The sequence below is a fragment of the Myotis brandtii genome, unplaced genomic scaffold (genome assembly GCF_000412655.1).
Source record: "Myotis brandtii unplaced genomic scaffold, ASM41265v1 scaffold23, whole genome shotgun sequence".
NCBI lineage: Eukaryota > Metazoa > Chordata > Mammalia > Chiroptera > Vespertilionidae > Myotis > Myotis brandtii.
The window spans coordinates 194,978-214,952 of NW_005358649.1; the positions used below are offsets into that span (position 1 = coordinate 194,978).

Here is a 19,975-nt window from a genome sequence, read left to right on the forward strand (position 1 = left end):
ACTCCAGGAAAAATCGCAAAAAAAGCAAGTGGGAAGTGGTTCGCTTGGCAGTCTCAGGCTTCATCCCCAGGACAAGCAGTGAGCTGCATCTGAAAGGGGCCTTTGAGAATTTGCTTTTCCAAAGTGGCACCGGGGACAAATAGAGCCAGCAAAAGCTTGTCCTACAATAACATCCCACTTCCACAATAACAAATATTTAAATAACATGTGCAGTTTCTACAGATAACAAAAGAGGTCTCCAGTGGGTCCAATCGGGGCAGTGTCACAGGAAGAAAGATGGCTGGGCGGGCTGCAGGTAGCCCCAGGCGACAAGGACTCACTGCAGGGAACCCGTCTGGGCCCTGTGCACTCCGAGTGTGTGTTTACTCTAAGCCCATTCACAGCTGCAGTCAAGGTCATTGACAAATGAAGAAGAAGAATGAGTCTCAGGGCACTTGGCTAGAGCAGCTCTCACAATCCAAGGGTCAGTGCGCTGCCTCCCCTGGCACTTTTATCACATGAGCAGCCTGACAGCGTATTTATTATGCCTCTGCTGAAACCATTGATGAGAAAATATGTTTACCCTCAGCTTTCCTTGAGAAGACAAGATGTCATGTGAATAACTTGCCTAATTTTTCTTCCTACCAAGTACCATTTCTTTTTTTCCAGCTCTTTCCCTCAGGCGGCTCTTTATTCAGTAGGAAATGCCAGTGCTGATATGTTATTGTTAGGAATTTATATCATCCACAGGGCTGTCAGAAATCCCGATGATCTTGAAGCAAGGTCCAGTATGCACTTGGCAAGTGCTTTTGCTGGCATTGGCTTTGGAAATGCTGGTGTTCATCTGTGGTGAGCGAATTGGAGATTTTATTTCTTCACCTAAGCTGCTGCTCTTAAATTTTTAAACTGTTTATAACTTAGGACAGGTGGTGATATTTAAATATGTTATAGAAAGAAGATATTTAACTTAGGGTCCTGGAATGTTTTCTTAATTCAAATGTAATTTATTGGGTCACAGATTTTTTTTTTTGGTAACAATTTCTTGAGATATAATTCGCACATTATATAATTCACCTATTTTAAATGTGCAGTTCAGTGGTTTTTAGTATATTCACAGTTACCATTACCACAGTCAGTTTTAGGACATTTTATCACCCAAAAAAAGAAATTCTATACCTCTTAGCCTTCACCTGCCAATCCTCCTATATCCCCAGTCTTAAGCAACTACTAATCTACTTTCTTTTTATAGATTTGCCTATTCTGGGCATTTCATACAAATAGGATCATATAATATCTGGTCTTTTGTGTCTGGCTTCTTTAACGTAGCATAATGCTTCCAAGGTTCATTCATGCATGTATCAGTACTTCATTCCGTGTTATTGCCAAATAACATTCCATTGTGTTGCTTTTTCACATTTTATTTATTCATTCATCAAGTGATGGACATTTGGGTTGTTTCCACTTTTTGGCTATTGTGAATAATGCTGCTATGAACATTTTTCATTTCTGTTGATTATATATACCTGGGAGTGGAATTGCTGGTAATTGTTTAAATTTTGAGGAACTTCCCAACTGTTTTTCACAGCAGCTGCATCATTTTACATTCCCACCAGCAGTGGATGAGGGTTCTGATTTCTCCACATACTCTGCATGTGTTGTGGGGGATTTTTAAAACCTCAAATGCAGAATTTTTTCTTCTAATCTCTGACAAAAAGAGAGATCAGAGTCTTTGCCAATAGCCCAGAATTAATCTGTTTGATCAGAACTTTACTGGTATATTGCCTTCAAATTGAACACCAGTGAACATGGAGAATTAAGAATTTTTTAGGGAGCCCTGACTGGTTTGGCTCAGTGGATAGAGCGTTGGCCTGCAGACTGAGGGGTCCCAGGTTCGATTCCGGTCAAGGGCATGTACCTTGGTTGTGGGCACATCCCCAGTGCGGGGGTGTGCAGGAGGCAGCTGATCAATGTTTCTCTCTCATCAATGTTTCTAACTCTCTATCCCTCTCCTTTCCTCTCTGTAAAAAGTCAATAAAGTATATATTTTTTAAAAAAAAGAATTTGTTAGGGAGAGTACAATAAAATAAATGGTCTCCCCCAAACTCTGCTGCTGAGAGGAGCACAGATTGTCACTACCTTTCTAAAAAGCAAGTGAGCAAAATCTCCCCAAAGTTTGAAAAATGTGTTTACCTTTTGTCCCACTAATTTTACTTCTAGAATGTAGCCTTTAAAAATACCATATGATCAAAGAATTTCCTTATAAGGCTAATCACCGAAGTGTTATTTATAATTGAAAAATGTGGAAGCAACCTAAATTTCCAACAGATTAGGAATGGTTGACCAAAGTACAGTACTCAAAGAATAAAATAAGGCTATTAAAAATAATGTTTTAGAAGAATACAAAATGATATGGGAAAATGTTTACAAAGAATATTAAGTAACAAAAGCATTGTTTAAAACTGAATGCAGAGTATGATCATATATTAAAGATGTGCATAAAAAGACTACAAGGAAATATTCTATAATGGTTATCTCGAGGAAATAGAATTATGGATTCTTTTAATTTTTTACAAAGAACATATACAACTGTTAAAATAAAAAATTAACTAAAATATTGACTATAACTAGAAAGGTATCTTTGAAAGCTACATGAACCCTTTCACATCATGAAGGCACACTGGGAAATAATTTTCTGAATACTTTGGAGCCTGAGAAATGTAAAACATATTCCAAAATAGCCAACAACTCAGAGGACCCATAGCCTTCAATCTGTCTCATGAAAGATGGTAGGCTAGGGCCCACCCCCCTTTTTTTTGGATAGATAATCATACACTTCACCAAATATTTCATCTTTCTATGAAATGTAAATTTTTTGGTAAATATGCACAAAGCCATCCAATATAACCCATATTAATAGACTTACAGGCCATTTTACTATTATAAAATATTTTATTTTTTTTAAATATATTTTATTGATTTTTTACAGAGAGGAAGGGAGAGGGATAGAGAGCCAGAAACATCGATGAGAGAGAAACATCGATCAGCTGCCTCCTGCACACCTCCTACTGGGGATGTGCCCGCAACCAATGTACATGCCCTTGACCAGAATGGAACCTGGGACCTTTCAGTCCGCAGGCCGACGCTCTATCCACTGAGCCAAACCAGTTAGGGCACAAAATATTTTATTTTTAATACATTAATTGTAATGATACTAACTTCTAACAATGTATATCTCCTGAATCATCTATTAAACTATAATATTATCCTATTTGTTCATTAAGAACTCAAGAGGATATAAATAGTTTTTCCATTCTCCCCCCCCCCCCAAATATTCCCATAAATAAAAATCATGGTGCTGTTTCATAATATTATCTATTTGTTCATTAAGAACTCAAGAGGATATAAATAGTTTTTCCATTCTCCCCCCCCCCCCAAATATTCCCATAAATAAAAATCATGGTGCTGTTTCTTGAAAGTCTTTCAGACTAGAATAATCATTTATGATTCAACTCCATTAGTATGTAACATTCTAAAGGATGTATTGATCATTGGTGGGACAGATCACTGACGGGTCAAACTTGCATGTCTAATGTATCACATCTTGGTTTATAAATCTCCCACTGACATGGTTAACTTGTGCAGAAACACACTGCCAAAATATTGCAGAGCAAGATAAAAAACGCATGCCCTGAAATGTATTAAAGAAACTTCAAAGTGAATTCTCAATTTCTTCAAGATTATGAGGTTAACCAATGTATTTGGGGAGAATCTTCTGTATTAACAGGTTTAATGGTATACAATTTTATGAGCATTTGAATTTGAATAGTTCAGAGGTTTTAATGTGAATAACACCAAATAGCGAGTGCATACCAGTATTTTTATATAGCAAAGAAAACAAAGTGGATAACTTTGTGAGATAAAGGTATTGTCTAGAGACTGTGAAGAGCTCTCCCATAAGAGTGAGTATCTTTCTATTATCTTGAATTTCTGGTATCTTTATGTCAACATAAAGGCTTCCTTTCTTTTCTAGCCATGGAATGTCTTACCCGATTTCAGGCTTAGTGAAGACATATAAAGCAAAGGAGTATAATGTGGATCACCCATTGGTGGTAAAATCATAATACATTTTTTAATTAAGTCTTATATTCCTTGCAATTGCTATAAATGTATTTGTCAATTCTTGATTGCTCAGAGTACAGGGTAATTTAATATCTAGAACAAGCAGTTGGCGGCCAGTTTTGCCCATCAGTCACCATGTTTTGTTTCTCCGCAGCCTCATGGCCTTTCTGTGGTGCTCACCTCCCCAGCGGTGTTCACTTTCACAGCCCAGATGTTCCCTGAGCGGCACCTGGAGACGGCAGAAATATTGGGTATGAATCATTACTCGTAATCCTGTGACCCACATAAGTGGAGCACTTCCTAGGTTTGATTCCGAAGATAAACCATAAAGGATAATACTAAAAAAATGTTGCTTTGAGGTAGTTTAGTAATAACTTGTCACTGACCTGCACAATTTAGTGCTAAAATTTTATAATTGTATGTTCTAATATTCTGGTAACAGTGAAATGGAACCAAATATTGCTTATGTTAAGTTTGGAGTAATCATATTTCCAGTTTTCATCCCCAATGAAAGTGAAAGTCTTTACATACTACAAATGTGGTAAATGATTTTGGTGTGTTTAATAGGTAATAAAATGAATCTAATTCCCAATTATAGAGAGTCTAAACAACTAGAAACTGTATAAAAAGATCCCCAAAGGCGAATATTTTTGCTGCTCTGTAGAATAAGTAATGTCTGTAATAAATTTCCAGCAGTGCCTTTTGAATCTTACAAGAAATAAAATTATATTCAGGATAGCTTAGTTTAGTAAAATTTTGGTATTTTTCTAAGACAAAAAGGTCTTTTAAGTACACTTGAGTATTTGATTAACTGTCCAAACATCTTATTCCCCTACTTGTGTTTAGGGTAGGAAGGAAAAGTCTAAAAGAAAACTTCATTATACTCCTCTAGCACCAGCCGTTGGAGAGATTATTCCAAGAAGGTGGGAATGACCACAGACATCCTTCCGCGGGGCCTCTTCACTCTCACTCCTCTCTCACTCTGACATTTGTGCTTCCGGCATGTTCAGGAAAGAAGTCCAGGGCTTGGTTTTCCAGCATGTGCTGTCGGAAATGTGATGCCACCTTTACCAAGGATCTCGTGTTCCTTTTCCCTTTGGGACTAGGGATGTTGTTCAGCCATTTGTTGGGACTTAGATGCCTTTGGAAATATGCAAACAGTGTAAACAGACAGGATCCCACATAGTACATGGATGATAAATGGGAAAATCTTAGAGAACTTACAGCTAACATTCCAGGCAACCACCAAAATTACTGAGAAAGCGATTCCTCTGTTAGACAAAACCCAGGCCGGGAGAACCCACCAGTTTTTTTTCTTGTTGCATCGGAAATTTTGATTAATATTATTCTCTACGTGGCCATTAATATTTTGATTCCCTAAGTAATCTCAGGTTTTCTTAGTTTTATACCAATGTATTCACTTTCCTACCCTCTCTTTTTTTCTAAAACACTTCATAGAAAAACCCGGAGGTTTTGGTGGTGTGTTTTATGGCAGCAATCCCAAGAAAATAAAGATCTCATAAACCTCGTATCGTATGTTGCCTCTCCACCTACTCCATATTTTAGCTGCTGCTGTGTAATATACACTGGTCTTGTCAGGCAAGGTTTACCTTCCTGCCCAGCTGCTCCACCAACCAGCCCCGTATCTGGTTCTACTTATCCTTCTCCAGGATTACTAAACCAGTTCTCATTGTCCTAGGAGAGAGAGGTTAAGATTGGTTTAATAATGTGCTTCAGTATGGAGGTGAAACATACATTCCAGTCTCCTTTTGAGCAATACCGAGAAAGTGGACTTGGACGACAGCTTGAGGCATCCTGGGTAATAACTAAGGCTACATTCCATTTGTAAAGTGCTTCACTTCCAGGCAGTGACTGTGTTCACCTGGAATAGATAGAGTCAGGGGTGCTAAGGTTTGGGGATCAGGTTCCTTCAACTGGGAGCTTTCACCACCACCCTTCCTAAGGGCAGAACCCCTTGGCTCTTCCAGACTGATGTCTCTATAGTTTTGTGTATTAATTATTCATTATGTCCAAGTTCTGCCCTCTTACATCTCCAACGCTTGTCAACCTTCTTCCCCCTCCACCAGTGCTATCACCATCTACATGTTAAAAACTGTTTGCTGAGAGTCTTCATGTTCTTGGTTCTGTCTGACTAGTTCTGCAATATGTAGAGGAACCTGCTTTGCCCATTGGTAACAGAGTCCAAAATAAAAACTTTCTATAGCTATAGAGAGGAAATACTTTCCTTCCCTGGCCACACATAATCCACTTTTGTCATCTTCTTCCTTTCTGGCAGTCAGTGTTGGCGTTTTTGTACTTACATAGATCCTTGTCTCACCAAGTGTTTTTGCAAAGGGTTTGTCTCTTCCCTAAAGGTTGCTGTGAGAAAAGACATTGAACATGTAATACCTCTAGATGTCAGCAAATTCCAGGCCTTGAAAGTTACATAAGCTGTGTTTTCTGCCACAAATGCTCCTTCTTCTTCATTCAAACACCAGCCTTCTTTCTCGGTCTTCTTCCTGGGCCTCTTTTCTTGGCTCTGTTCCTTGTCTTCCCTCCCCACACGGGGCGAGGAGCCCGTTGGAAAGGTGAGAGCCCGGTTAGCCGCCCCAATGGACTCCTCCGCACTGGCCTGGCCCATCAGTCTTCTGTGGGGCTGCGCGCTGGGCCGGCCTCCATGCGGAGGCACATTGGTGCCCTTGTCCTCCGTGTCAGGGAGCCAGCCGTAGGTTATATATCACCTATCGTGTGACTGAATTGCACCCAGGGCCAACTTCCTCCTCTCTGTCTACAGTCAGTGCTTTGTGTCTTGCAGGAGCCGACACCCGCACTGCCAGGATGGCAGATGCTGGGCCCATTTTGGCAGACGCACTCCGGAAACTCCTACTCGATCTGGATGTGGATGATGGCCTAGCTGCCATTGGCTACTCCAAGGCTGACATCCCCGCATTAGTGAAAGGAACACTGCCCCAGGTAAGAGATGCAGAGCATCCTCACTCCCTTCTAGCTGCTGCAGGAAAGACAGGGTCCCACCTGGGGCACATTGAGGGAGATAAAGACTCAGGGGTCCTCCAGCGGCTCCCAGGTCTCCTCCACCAGATGGCGGCTCTCACACCCCACCCCCCCGGGGATGGGGCCAAGGCTCCCTCACCTTTATATTCTTCCATAAAACTGGGGCATGTGTGAAACTTTTATGATGGAACTGAAAGGAGCCTTTATAAAAATTCAAGGCAAAAACAACCACATTTACATCGAGGTATGGCAAAATTCCCCTTTTCTCCATTTCTGCTCTTTTAAGAGTCCCCTATAAAACTATACGAAGCTGTTACTAAAGAGCCACTAATACCGTTTTCCATTATAAAGAATTACAGATTCCTACCATTTTGTGTAGAATAAACATGGCCTTTAAATTAAGACTACTACAAAATCACTGTTTTATATATTCGGGGGATTATATATTTTATACATAAACATATAAAATATGTCATACGCATATCAGCGTCTTATTTATTTAAATGTTGGTAAAGAATTTAAACTGAACTGCTATCCTTTATTTGGTAGAAAGATTGTAATAGATGTAGAGTTTCCCCTCCCAAGGTTCACATGAAGAGAATTCAACCCCCATTGACCTCTCTTCCATTTGGATCAGATACCCCGATACCCCTGTGCTATGGCATCAGATCCTAACAAGCCAATACCATAAAACAGAGAGCTGGAGTGCTCAGTTTGTGGAGCACACTGTGCTCCCCATGCTGAGTGCTCACTTAGTCGTCCTGTCCAAAATGGGAAAGCCTGGAGCACTTGAACACTGTGAGGACATGAAGATAAGGCATGTCTGCCCAAAGGTGTTCATGACTCTATCCCTGAAATGGGAACAGAGTTAACTGGAACATCCCCTCACACAGCATCCTGCTCACCCCACTCCAGTTAAAGCAAGGGCCTCACACTAGCTTCTTCCCCACTTAGCAAATGCTTAGAAAGTTGAAGCCCCCAGCTCATCTAAGATAATATTTGTACGAGTTCATTCATATCCACAGGAGCCAGAAAGGTAGCAACAGTGAACAAAGTAATTTAAGGCAATGGCAAGTGGTGGGGACTTTGGTGAACTGGAAAACTCATGGCTTATTTTCAGCTACAGTTTAGTATATCCAAGTAGAAATTCAGATAGATCTTCCAGTTTTCAAGAAAAATCCACAGTCTGGATGTTTGTATTGAATTCCCTCATGTCCCAATGTACAAAGCAAACATGGCCCATGGAACACCAGTTTCCCTGATATAGACTGGGAATCGGTGGACTCTATTGTATCTAAAAATATAAATGAATGAGAAAAGAGGAGTCTCACAGTGTAGCAAAGCTCCCAGGCTAACACAAACTCTTGGTTCTAACCCACAATCCCAGGGACTAAATGGCCAAAAAATATGATCATCCCAATTATTTTATCCAAATCTACTAGACTGTAAGTTCCATAAAGCCTGGAACCTGTCTGTTTTGGTCATCCATCCTCTATTGCATCTAGCATGGGCCAGTAAACGTGTTAAATAAACACATACATGCAACCCTTTCCTCCTATACCAGGTGAGCTTAATGGCTGAATGGTGGTAACTTTTTGAGAAATTTCCTTAGATTGAGTAGGAATCAACCAATGACAATGAGCAATTGTCCAGGGACACCAGGGACCAAATGGTTATTAGGATTTTGATGTAGTTCTGACTCTTATAATATAATTCCAGTGATAGTGTCCATTCTGCAGGGGATCTTCTGAAAAGTTCTGCTTCCATAGCCCAGGAAAGTGTTTGGTAATATGTGTTAGTCAACCTCTATGGGTGGTATTCCTAATTTTCCGATGGAACTGTATGATATTATTGGCCATTTAATTGCTGGTGGCAATGCATCTTCCAGGCATCAGGACACATTGGCAAGTGTTCACTGTTTTAATTCTACCTTGCTCAGACTTCCGCTTTCAGAAGCTGTTCCAGAGTAACATTTGAGTCCATCCACTAAAATAGCAAGTTAATTGGGTATTCTTCTGAATGCCTCAGCATACATATCGTACTGGGAAGTACAGATAGCAACACTTTAATTAGCCCTGACTGGTTTGGCTCAGTGGATAGAGCGTCGGCCTGCGGACTGAAGGATCCCAGGTTCGATTCCAGTCAAGGGCATGTACCTTGGTTGCGGGCACATCCCCAGTAGGAGGTGTGCAGGAGGCAGCTGATCAATGTTTCTCTCTCATCGATGTTTCTAACTCTCTATCCCTCTCCCTTTCTCTCTGTAAAAAATCAATAAAATATATTTTTAAAAAAACTTTAATTAGACAAAACTAATTTTTTTGTTCCACAAAGGATGCAAGGTAAATGGAATCTTTGGCATACAAGTCATGTCCATAAAGTAGGATTCCCTCAGGCTGTATTCATAAAGCAGCCCCAACATGTATGCTGCCTTTTTCTCTTTCGATCATGTTAGAAACATTGTTAATTTAAATGAACTATCAGCCTGGCTGGTGTGGCTCAGTGGTTGAGTGTTGACCTATGAACCAGGTCAGGACACATGCCCGGGTTTCAGGCTCGATCCCCAGTGTGGGGTGTGCAGGAGGCAGCTGATCAATGATTCTCTCTCATCATTGATGTTTCTATCTCTCTTTCCCCCTCTCCCTTCCTCTCTGAAATCAATAAAAATATTTTTTTAAGTATATAATATAGATATAGAGATAGAGATAGGTATGTAAATAGATATAAAGAGAGAGATGTTCACAGGACTTTAGAAGGAATCTTAGAAATAAACTTATCTTGCAAATGAAGAACTACTATGGGTTTTTTTTTGTTTGTTTGGCAACAGTAAACACTTTACAGGAATACTGTGGCAACTTCAGATTTTACACATGGGGCACACTAATCTTCACTTATTAGTATCACAGGATTTAAGGTAGTGAAGGGGATATAGTGGTTCCTGCAGAAAAGGTTATTTCATGGAGTCAGCATTTGATAAAGCTCCTTTTATGTTCAGCAACGAGGGATCGTTTTTCTCTGGAAGGAACAACCAGGCCAGTATTCTTGACCAAACACCGCAGCTCATACTGGCAGCGGCAAAGAGCAGCCCTGTGTGCACAGGCTTCCAACCGCCATAGCAGACTGCAAGGAGAGCGGGCAAGAATAAATTAATCTTCCAAGCTGGATTTCTGAAACTTCTGGAAAGAAACATTTACATTTCAAATCAAAACATTTCATTACTGAGGAGAGCTGTCTACCAAAATGAGCACTTCCACTCCCTGGCAGACAGGCCAGCTGAAATGTTGTTATTTTATGAATGTGCTAAAAGTAGTATGGATTTATTTCAGTGCCCATGTTAATCAGTTGTCCTTCGGTCTTACATGTCTATAAATAATAGCACATTGCAGAACACATCTTAATTCTGAGAGTTTAGCTTTTATATGGCATCGATGATGTGTGTGGGGATATATCACAAACGTTATGTCCTTGCCCCCATTTAACCAGTCGTTGGGGCGGGGGGGGGGGGGGGGGGAAAAAAAAACTCAGCTTGGGAAATACTTCTGAGAGTCCTGAACTACTTCACCAAAGATGAACAAGATCATTTTAAAGGCCTTTTAGCTCATCCAATAAGACTTACTCCATTATCGACCCAATAATGGGACAGTGTTCTTCACTTCTTGACCCTGCCACAAAGGCATCCATAGGTCACCATGACCAAGTCTCTGGACCTTGCTACAAAGTTTCAATGCAAATGAACAACTACCATGGAGATCTGCTGGGATGTATGTACACTTTTATCTTGGCTTTATCCATACTCATCAGTATTGACCCCCATTCTTCTCCCATCTGTCCATCTATCCTTCCTTTTTTTTTTAATTAATTTTTTAATTATGGTAAAATATACCTAACAAAATTAACTGTTTTAACCATTTTTAAATATACAATTTAGTGCCATTAAGTACATTTACAATCTTGTGCAACAATCACCACTGTCCATTTCCAGAACTGTTTAATCATCCCAAATAGAAGTTCTGCTCTATTGTGTAATGGTAAATAATATTACCATTGCCCCCTCTGTCCCTTTCCCCCAGCCCCTGGTAACCTCTATTCTACTTTCTATCTTTATGAATTTGCCCGTTCTAGATACTTCATGTAAGTGGAATTATACAATATTTGTCCTGTTGTTTTGCCTCGTTCACTTAGCATGATGTCTTCAATGTTTTAGAACTTCATTCCTTTTTGTAGCTGACTAATATCCCATTGTGTGGATATACCGTATCTTGCTTATCCATTCATCTGCAGATAGGCATTTGGGTTGATTCCACCTCGGCTCTTGTGAATAGTGCTGCTAGGAACATTGGTTTACAAGTATCTGTTTTAGTCCCTGGCTTCAATTTATTTGGGTAATTCCATGTTTAATTTTTTTGAGGAACTGCCAAGCTATTTTCCACGGTGGCTACACCATTTTACATTCCCACCAACAATGCTCAAGGGTTCCAGTTTCTCCACATCTAACACTTTTAAACACTAGTTATTTTCCTTTTTTTAATTAGCCATTCTAATGGGTGTGAGTGGAAATTCATTGTGGTTCTGACTTGTGTTTTCCTAATGACTAATGATGTTGAGCTTTTTCCATGTACTTATTGCCTATTTATATTATCTTCCTTGAAGAAATGTCTAGTCAAATCCTTTGCCTATTTTTTTCCTTCCTTTTTTAAAAATATTTTTGTATTGATTTTAGAGAGGAAGGGAGAAAGAGATAGAAACATCAATGATGAGAGAGTCATTGATCAGCTGCCTCCTGCATGCTCCACACTGGGGACCGAGCCTGCAACCTGGGCATGTGACCCTACTGAAAATCGAACTGTGACCTCCTAATTCATAGGTCGACGCTCGAACATTGAGCCACGCTGGCCAGGCTGCCTTTTTTTTTTTTTAATCCTCACCCAAGGACATGCTTACATTGATTCTAGAGAGAGAGAAAGTGAGAGGGAGAGAGAGAAATATCGATCAGTTGCCTCCCATATGTGCCCTGACTGGGGATCAAACCCGCAACCCTTGGGTGCATGGGATCACTCCAACCAACTGAGCCACACTGGCCAGGGATCCTTTGCCTATTTTTGAATTGGGTTGTCTGGGAGTTTTTGTTGTTAAGTTGTAGCAATTATTTGTATATTCTGGATAGTAATCCCTTATCAGATATCTGACTTACAAATATTTCCCCATTCTATTAGTTATCTTTTCATTCTTTTGATAGTGTCTTCTGATGCATAAAAGTTTTTAATTTTGATGTAGTCCAATTTGTCTGCTTTTTCTTTTGTTGCCTATGCTTTTGGGGTCATCCAAGAAATCATAGCCAAATCCAATGTATGAAGATTTTCCCCTATTTTCTTCTAAGAATTTTAAGGTTTAGCTCTTAGATGTAGGTTCATTTTGAATTAATTCTTTTCATTCTTCCTGTTACCTAAGAAAGACTTAGTGAAGTCATACTATATATAACCCATTGTATGGGATACAGTGGGGAGGGAAGGAAAGTCCCTCCCCTTTCTCATGGAGCTTACATCCCAGTGAGCAAAGACAGACAGTGGACATCTAATAAAACCTGTAAATAAGATACAAGTAAAATCATTTTAGATACTGATAAGTGTATGGAAGAAATCTTGGTGATTTCATGTAGTGTTGAGGGAACTCCAACAAAGGTGGTCAGAGAAGGCCTCTAGTTGGAGGTGGAGGCAGCCAAGTGAAGATCTGGGAGAAGCACCCCAGGCAGAGGGGAAAGACTAAGGCAGGGTGAAGATCAGCACTGTCATAGGACTGAATGGGGATGGTGGGACTAAGTGAGATGAACCGATGAGAGAAGAGGTAGAGCTGGAGTGAAAACCAGGGCCAGATAAGGTGGCATTAAAGGCTATGGTTTTGTTCTAATTGCAACGGGAAGTCATTGGAGAGCATTAAGCAAGGGAATGGTATGATCAGATTTATAACAGTGGGGGGAAAGGGAGCGATGGGAGGGGAGGGGGCACAGGGAGAAATGCTGCCATTAGCCATTTGCCTCTCTCTAGGGGGTGAGAGTGGAACAAAAGGTAAAACATTTTTATTAAATTAAAAAGAAAAGAGGCCTTTCAAGTAGAACAGAGGAGTGGAGGTGACTTAGACTTGGACTGTGGTGGAATGGGAGGTGAGAAGCAGTTGGATTTGGGATTTATTTTGCAGGTTGGTCCGACAGACTTGCTGATGGATTTAACACATAGGGAAGGGAAAGAAGAATCAAAGATGGCTCCTAGGTTTTTGCCTTCGTAACTGGGTATCATTTCTGAGATGATGAAAATGGGAGGCAGGGAGGCAAGGTTCTTCTATCTTGTATGTGAATTTTGAGATGCCAAGATCCCCTCTCCCCCTCCCCCCTCCCCCCTCCCCCGTCTTCATTAATTCAACAAATAACTGTTGAGGACCTATTTCCTCTGTGCTAAGCACTCTGGGAGGTGCTGGGCATGGAGTGAACCCAGCCCTGCCCTCACGGAGCTTCCCTCTTCCACCAGGTGTGCTCCCAAACACGTGCTTAGCACAAGAAAACAGACCGAGAGACCCAAATTGATACATTTTTTAAATTTTATTTAGACCCAGAAATTTGGACACAGAGTAGTCATTATAATATCTTTTAATCTTCTGTCCCAGAGAAATCAAGGAGCCTAGCTCTGCCGACTTGACTCAATAATCAATGGAAAAATTAAGCAAGTCACCAAATTCGTTTGCAAAGGTAGAGATAAAACCTTAGTTAATATTTAAAAAGGAGTCCCTTGTTGCCCATAGCCTGAAATTATGTCCTAATGAAGTTCTTTTGACTATCCCTGAAGTCCAAGTTGCAAAATATACAGTCTTTGAAGTCAGGGATGACCTAGTTCTCTTTTCTTTGCTGTGCCTGGGACCCGCACCCGGAGAACTGGCCAAGGTTGCTGACCAACACGGTTTGGTCATTATAGGAGGTGTTTTTCCTGAGGTTGGTTTAGTTCTGTACATTTGAGCAGAAGACGATTGGCAGGGCATAAGGCGAGGACAATTAGGCAAGGCATAGGCGTTTGAAAGCTGTATAGCACAGGGAATCTAGTCAATAGTATCGTAACAACTATGTGTGGTGCCAGGTGGATACTTGAAATGTTGGAGGATCACTTTGAAAAGTATATGGTTGTCTAACCACTATGCTGTACACCTGAAACTAATACAAAATAATATTGAATGTGAACTGTAATTGAAAAATAAAATGAGAAAGCTTTGTGGGAAAGAGGCGTCACTTGATAAACTTTTGAGTTGGGAGTCAGCTAGTATGAAGCAAACAAGAAATATGACTTTTAAAGATAGAACTATTATAAAGTCATTGTTTCTTGCGTCCAGGTTAATTTGCATAACCTAGTAGCTTTTACAAACTGCCTTTTCAAAGCTCTGAGTAACTCCTTTTGTTTACCTTTTCAGGAAAGGGTCACCAAACTTGCACCACGCCCGCAGTCAGAAGAGGATCTGTCTGCCCTATTTGAAGCTTCAATGAAACTGTATTAATTTTCATTTTCACTGAAAGAATTGGCTGTGATAGTTCTGAAATCAGAAGTTGATCTAGTCAGAGCTCCACACATAACTTACCTGTTACCAGTTTGAATGTGATATAAATTTATCCTGCAGAAGATTCCATGATGCTCAAAAGTCAAGCTACTTCCATAATACAGGTTAGACAAATGCCCAAAAGTATTGGATCCTGGTTTGTGTTCCTTCCCTATATTCTGAAGACTGTCCCTGCTTCATGTATCAATTGGGTAAAAGTTCAGTATCAAAAATATCAATGTGCATATCCTATGTGCAGTAATCCATGTCTAGAAATTTATACTATAAAAGTACTAGCATGAATGTGTAAAGAAATATGGCAAAAATGTTTCTGGCAGCATTTTTTTCTAACAAAAAAATTTGAAAGAACCTAAATATTCATTAATAATATATTGGTAAATAAATTACAGTATATTAAATAATAGAATGCTATTGTGTTATTAATAAGAATGAAGTAAAATGATTGGAAATATGTTCATGATATACTGCTAAGTTGGAAAAAAGTAAGTTGCTGAACAATTATATATTAGTATGGTTTGGTTTTTATGTTTTTAATTACATGTAAATATATGTTTATATGTACATAGGAAAAAAGGATGCACATCAAAATATTAAAAGTTATCACTGGAGAAATGGAATTTGAGGTATAGAGACTTAAGAGAAAATACTTTATATTTTAGACTTTCACTTTTTATTTTATGAATGTCTATATTGTTTGGATTTGTTACAACGAGCAAAGAAGTAATTTTAAAGGAGGGGGGAGAAAAGAAAGAAAAATACCATGTTTCTGTTCTAGGTCAGATTCATCTTGTTTTATGAAAATACTAGTAACTAATATTTAAAAGGTAAAAACAAATACAAAGGGATAAAATATTAGAGACTGATCTTCTGCCAAAGAAAATGTTCTTTTGAGAAAAACGCTAACTTTTTTTTAATTGAGGCAGCATTGGTCAGTAACATTACATAAGCTTCCGGTGTACAGCGTTACAATTATATATCTGTGTACACTATAGCTTGCTCGCTACCCAAAGTCTAGTTTCCATCTGTCACCAGGCATTTGAACTGCTTTAATTTTGCTCTCCTCCATTTTTCCCTCTAGTAACCACCAATCTGCAGTCTATATCCATGAATTTGTTTTTTGTCTTGTTTTGGTTTGTTTGTTTGTTGTTTTATATTCCCCATATGAGTGAAATCATATTGTTTTTGTCCTTTTCCCGCTGACATATTTCACTTAGCATCCATGTTGTTGCACGTGGCACTATTTCAACTTTTTTATGGCTCGGTAGTATTCCATTGTAAATACGTACCAAATCTTTACCCATTCATCCGTCAATGGACATTTAAGAGTTTTCATATCTTAGCTATTGTAAATAATCCTGCAATGAACATAGGGGTGCACATAACTTTTCAAATTAGAAAACACTAACATTTTACATGGTAATTCCCTCTTTGGAAAATGTTCCTGGTGTTCAGAATAAGTTAATCCAAGAGCAAGCAGTTTTGTAGTTTGCAGATGGTAGCCTTGCATACGGAATCTAAGGAGCGTGATGGTCTGCCTCCCTGTTATTCCCGACCTGCAGAAACTTCTACAGCTCATTTTTCCCCACAAGGGTTCCCACACTGAGATCTGTCTGCTCAAGCTTTGGGGTCTAGATCCCAGTGTATGTGTGGAATTATTTGCATTTTAAATTGAATTAAAGTTTTAATCACCTAAGTCATATCTATTTATTTAATCACATCAGGGCATCATTGTTCCATTCAACCTTGCCAGACCCACTTTATCTCTATAAAGATCTTTATTTCCTTGAGATTTTGAAAATAACATTTAAATAATGTTTATTGTAAAATAATTTGAGATATAAAAATGCATTTTCTATCTCTCTTAAGTGTTGGATGCCTTTACTACCGGTAGCCAGATGTCTGAATGTGACTCACCAGGAGGAGTGTTTGTTATTCATATTGATGATGACTCTAAAGGAAGGATTTAAAGGTCAAGCATGAAGAAACAGACTTAGGAGGCCTTCATACTTTTTTATCTTAATACCGATCACTTTTGGTCCTCACAATTTAAGTATATGAAAAAGGTATGTTTCTAGACGTACCAGCTATTAACAGAGTGTGAGGTAGGAGATTAAGCCCATTTCCATAAACTGAACACTTCGATGTTTCTGAGACAATTGAGTGCATTTTTCTAAATAAAATCCTTTTTATTTTATTTTCATTAAAAAATCAAAAAGTCCTCAGGTCTCACAGCTCCACTTATATGGGTTAATTTACTTGCAAGGGCAAGGAACATTAAAGAACAGTATTCAAAAGTTTGTGAAATATTACTTTTATAAAACTATCCTCTATGGTGGCATTTTCACTTAAAATACATGCACATCCAAATTTATTTCATGATACAAAATACCTGTTTCAAATGAGTCATGTTTCTACAGTTTTTGTCAAGTGCCACAATAAATAACTGACTGGTTTTGCACTCCTGTCCCTTCTCTATGCATAGGGAGTGCTGTGTTGGGCTTGGCATTGTTTGTGTAGCTGTGGATACAGCTGTGGGGTGTTTTCAGTGGTCAATGAACTAAGTCTGCTCTTGTAAAATCCAGACAGGTACAGTATCAAAATAGAGAGCAAGAAAAAAATGCTTTTCTGGCCTTTTAACCCTGAGAAAGATTAATGGTTGTTTGGATTAGAAACTGTACCCTAATGAGGGACTGTTGCCTCTGGGGAGTGGGTATGAGAGAGGGGACTGCTCACCTCTGGGTCAGTACCACACAGGCCGCTGTGTCTCTGATGACCAGCAACCCCAGTCTGAGACAGCTGCCTGGGCTGGGGCTCCTCCATTAAATGCATGATCTCCTGAGACCTGCTGAGGAGGCCAGGCCACATCCCAGCATCACCATCACAATGGCCTGCACCAGGAAAAGCCACCCTTTGACCAGAAATTGGTTCTTGAAGCCCTAGGCTGAATGACCGGCAGCTGGGGGTAGGAGGGTCTACTTTCTCATGCTATTATTCCACTGTCTTTCCAACCACCCCACCACCAACTCTCAGAATAAATAAATGTATAAGCCTCACAAATTGCAATCTTGTTGGTGATTTCGTCCCATGTGAAATCCCTCAGGAAGCTATGAGGAGGACAGCTAACTTTAAAATAACCTCATCTTATTCATTCTGGTTTTAAATATTAAGCTTTTGCATTATGGTGCTTTTACTTGATTTTCCAATTTATAAAATTGGAAACTAATTAAAATAATCGCAAGCGAAAATGAGAAAAAAAACTACCACCATGCCATTATCCAAACACAGCTGTTATCATTTGATATATTTCCTTTCCATCTTTTTCATTCCATCTAGCTCTTAAGGCCTAACATTTTCAGTATTTTCTATGTTGCCATATAATCTTCATAACCATTCATTTAAAAGGTGCATAATAGTTCATTGAACAGGAATTTAATTTATTCTTTTTATATATATATTTTTAAATATATTTTATTGATTTTTTACAGAGAGAAAGGGAGAGAGATAGAGAGTCAGAAACATCAATGAGAGAGAAACATCGATCAGCCGCCTCCTGCACATCCCCCACTGGGGATGTGCCCGCAACCCAGGTACATGCCCTTGACCGGAATCGAACCTGGGACCTTTCAGTCCGCAGGCCGACGCTCTATCCACTGAGCCAAACCGGTTTCGGCTATATATTTTTTTTTATTGCTTAAAATATTACAAAGAGTAGTACATTGGTCTCCTTAATTTATTCTTATAGGCCTTCAAGATTGCTTCCAAATTTTACCCTCCCAATACCATAGCAATGAATATTGTGTATACAGATTTTTTCAGACTCTAAATTAATTTCTGAGGCTAATTCATCCCGAAATGAAATTTTACAGTAGAGTATGGACATTTTTATGGCTCTTGATTTATATTGTTAAATTATATACATCTCACTATTGTTTTAAATGCTGCTTACCTATCCTTCAAACTTACTTCTCTTCAAAACCAATAGTAGTGTATAGAATAGGCAATATAATCAATAATATTATAATAACTATGTATGGTGCCAAGTGGGCACTTGAAATATCAGGGAGAACACTTTATAAAATATATAATTGTCTAACCATTATGCTGAACACCTGAAACTAATATAAAATAATATTGACTGTAAACTGTAATTTAAAATAAAACTTTAAATGAACAAATCAGCAACAAGTAATGAAACAAAGTTCACAAAGGACCAGGTAGACCTGCACATTTCAGCTGTGGTTTTTCCGTTATATCAACACTAGAGGCCTGGTGCACAAAATTCGTGCACTTGGAGGCAGGGGAGGGGGTCCTTCAGCCCGGCCTACGCCCTCTTGCAGTCCAGGAGCTCTTGGGAGATGTCTGACTGATGGCTTTGGCCCATGGGGTGCGGGCCTAAGCCGGCAGTTGGACATTCTTAGTGCTGCTGCTGAGGTGGGAGAGGCTCCTGCCACCACCGCTGTGCTCACCAGCCATGAGCCCAGCTTCTGGCTGAGTGGTGCTCCCCCTGTGGGAGCACACTGACCACCAGGGGGCAGCTCCTGTGTTGAGCGTCTGTCCCCTGGTGGTCAGTGCGCATCATAGCGACCTGTCCTTCCACTGTTTGGTCGATTTGCCTTTTATTATATAGGATAGTTTAACAATTCACATAAATTAAAATTTTCAAATAAAATTATGAAGCTTACTTTAGTGTTATATTACTGACTCAAGTGAAACTATATATAGATCACCAAGTCTATTTTTCTTGGTCACTTACTTTTTTTTTTTCTTTCTAGGACCCTCTTTGGGCCCCTAAGTCTATGATCTGTGTTATTACATTCATGGTCCTCAATATTGCTGGCCAAGAAAAAAGACCCAAGGAAGCCACATGAAAATATAAATGTCCTTTTCTCTAAGGATGTTCTAGAATCATTTGCACCTGTGAGTGAAAGCTTTGCTGCACTTGGGAGGGAGGTGAGTGACACCAAACAACCCTCCCCCCACCCCACCCCAACAAAATCCCTTCCAAGGATCCAAGTTGCTCTCTAATCCAAAATCTCTCAAAGCTTTGCAGCTGTACACAGCAGTCCCATGGTGGCTTTGGCAACATTTACTGGGGATCAATCTGAACTTTATACTAAGCATTGCATATGAAAAAAAGAATAATTGTAAAATCTATAAAAATAAAAGCATAATATGCTAATTAGACCGGACATCCTTCCAGACGTCCTTCCGTCCTTCTGGATGAAGCTGGGGCTATGAGGGAAGCCCGGGTCCCTGGTGCCAGAGGGAAGCCAGTGCC

General features: G+C 39.5%; 1 protein-coding gene across 5 annotated transcripts in view; it reads left to right on the forward strand.

Annotated features, from left to right (window-relative positions):
* The window catches only part of ADHFE1 (alcohol dehydrogenase, iron containing, 1), a 29,655-nt gene extending 11,626 nt beyond the window's left edge, over positions 1-18,029 (forward strand). For 3 of the 5 annotated variants that reach the window (XM_014539793.1, XM_014539794.1, XM_014539795.1), the window contains 5 exons: positions 730-828; positions 4,010-4,088; positions 4,253-4,349; positions 6,914-7,071; positions 14,554-16,387. In XM_014539793.1, the coding sequence (XP_014395279.1) occupies positions 730-828; positions 4,010-4,088; positions 4,253-4,349; positions 6,914-7,071; positions 14,554-14,637 (517 nt within the window). In that variant the 3' untranslated portion in view covers positions 14,638-16,387. Of the gene's footprint in view, positions 1-729; positions 829-4,009; positions 4,089-4,252; positions 4,350-6,913; positions 7,072-14,553; positions 16,388-16,563; positions 17,156-17,451 lie in introns of those variants that run through there. The other 2 variants (XR_001362151.1, XR_001362150.1) reach the window with 2 other exon arrangements.
* Positions 18,030-19,975: the final 1,946 nt, after the last annotated feature.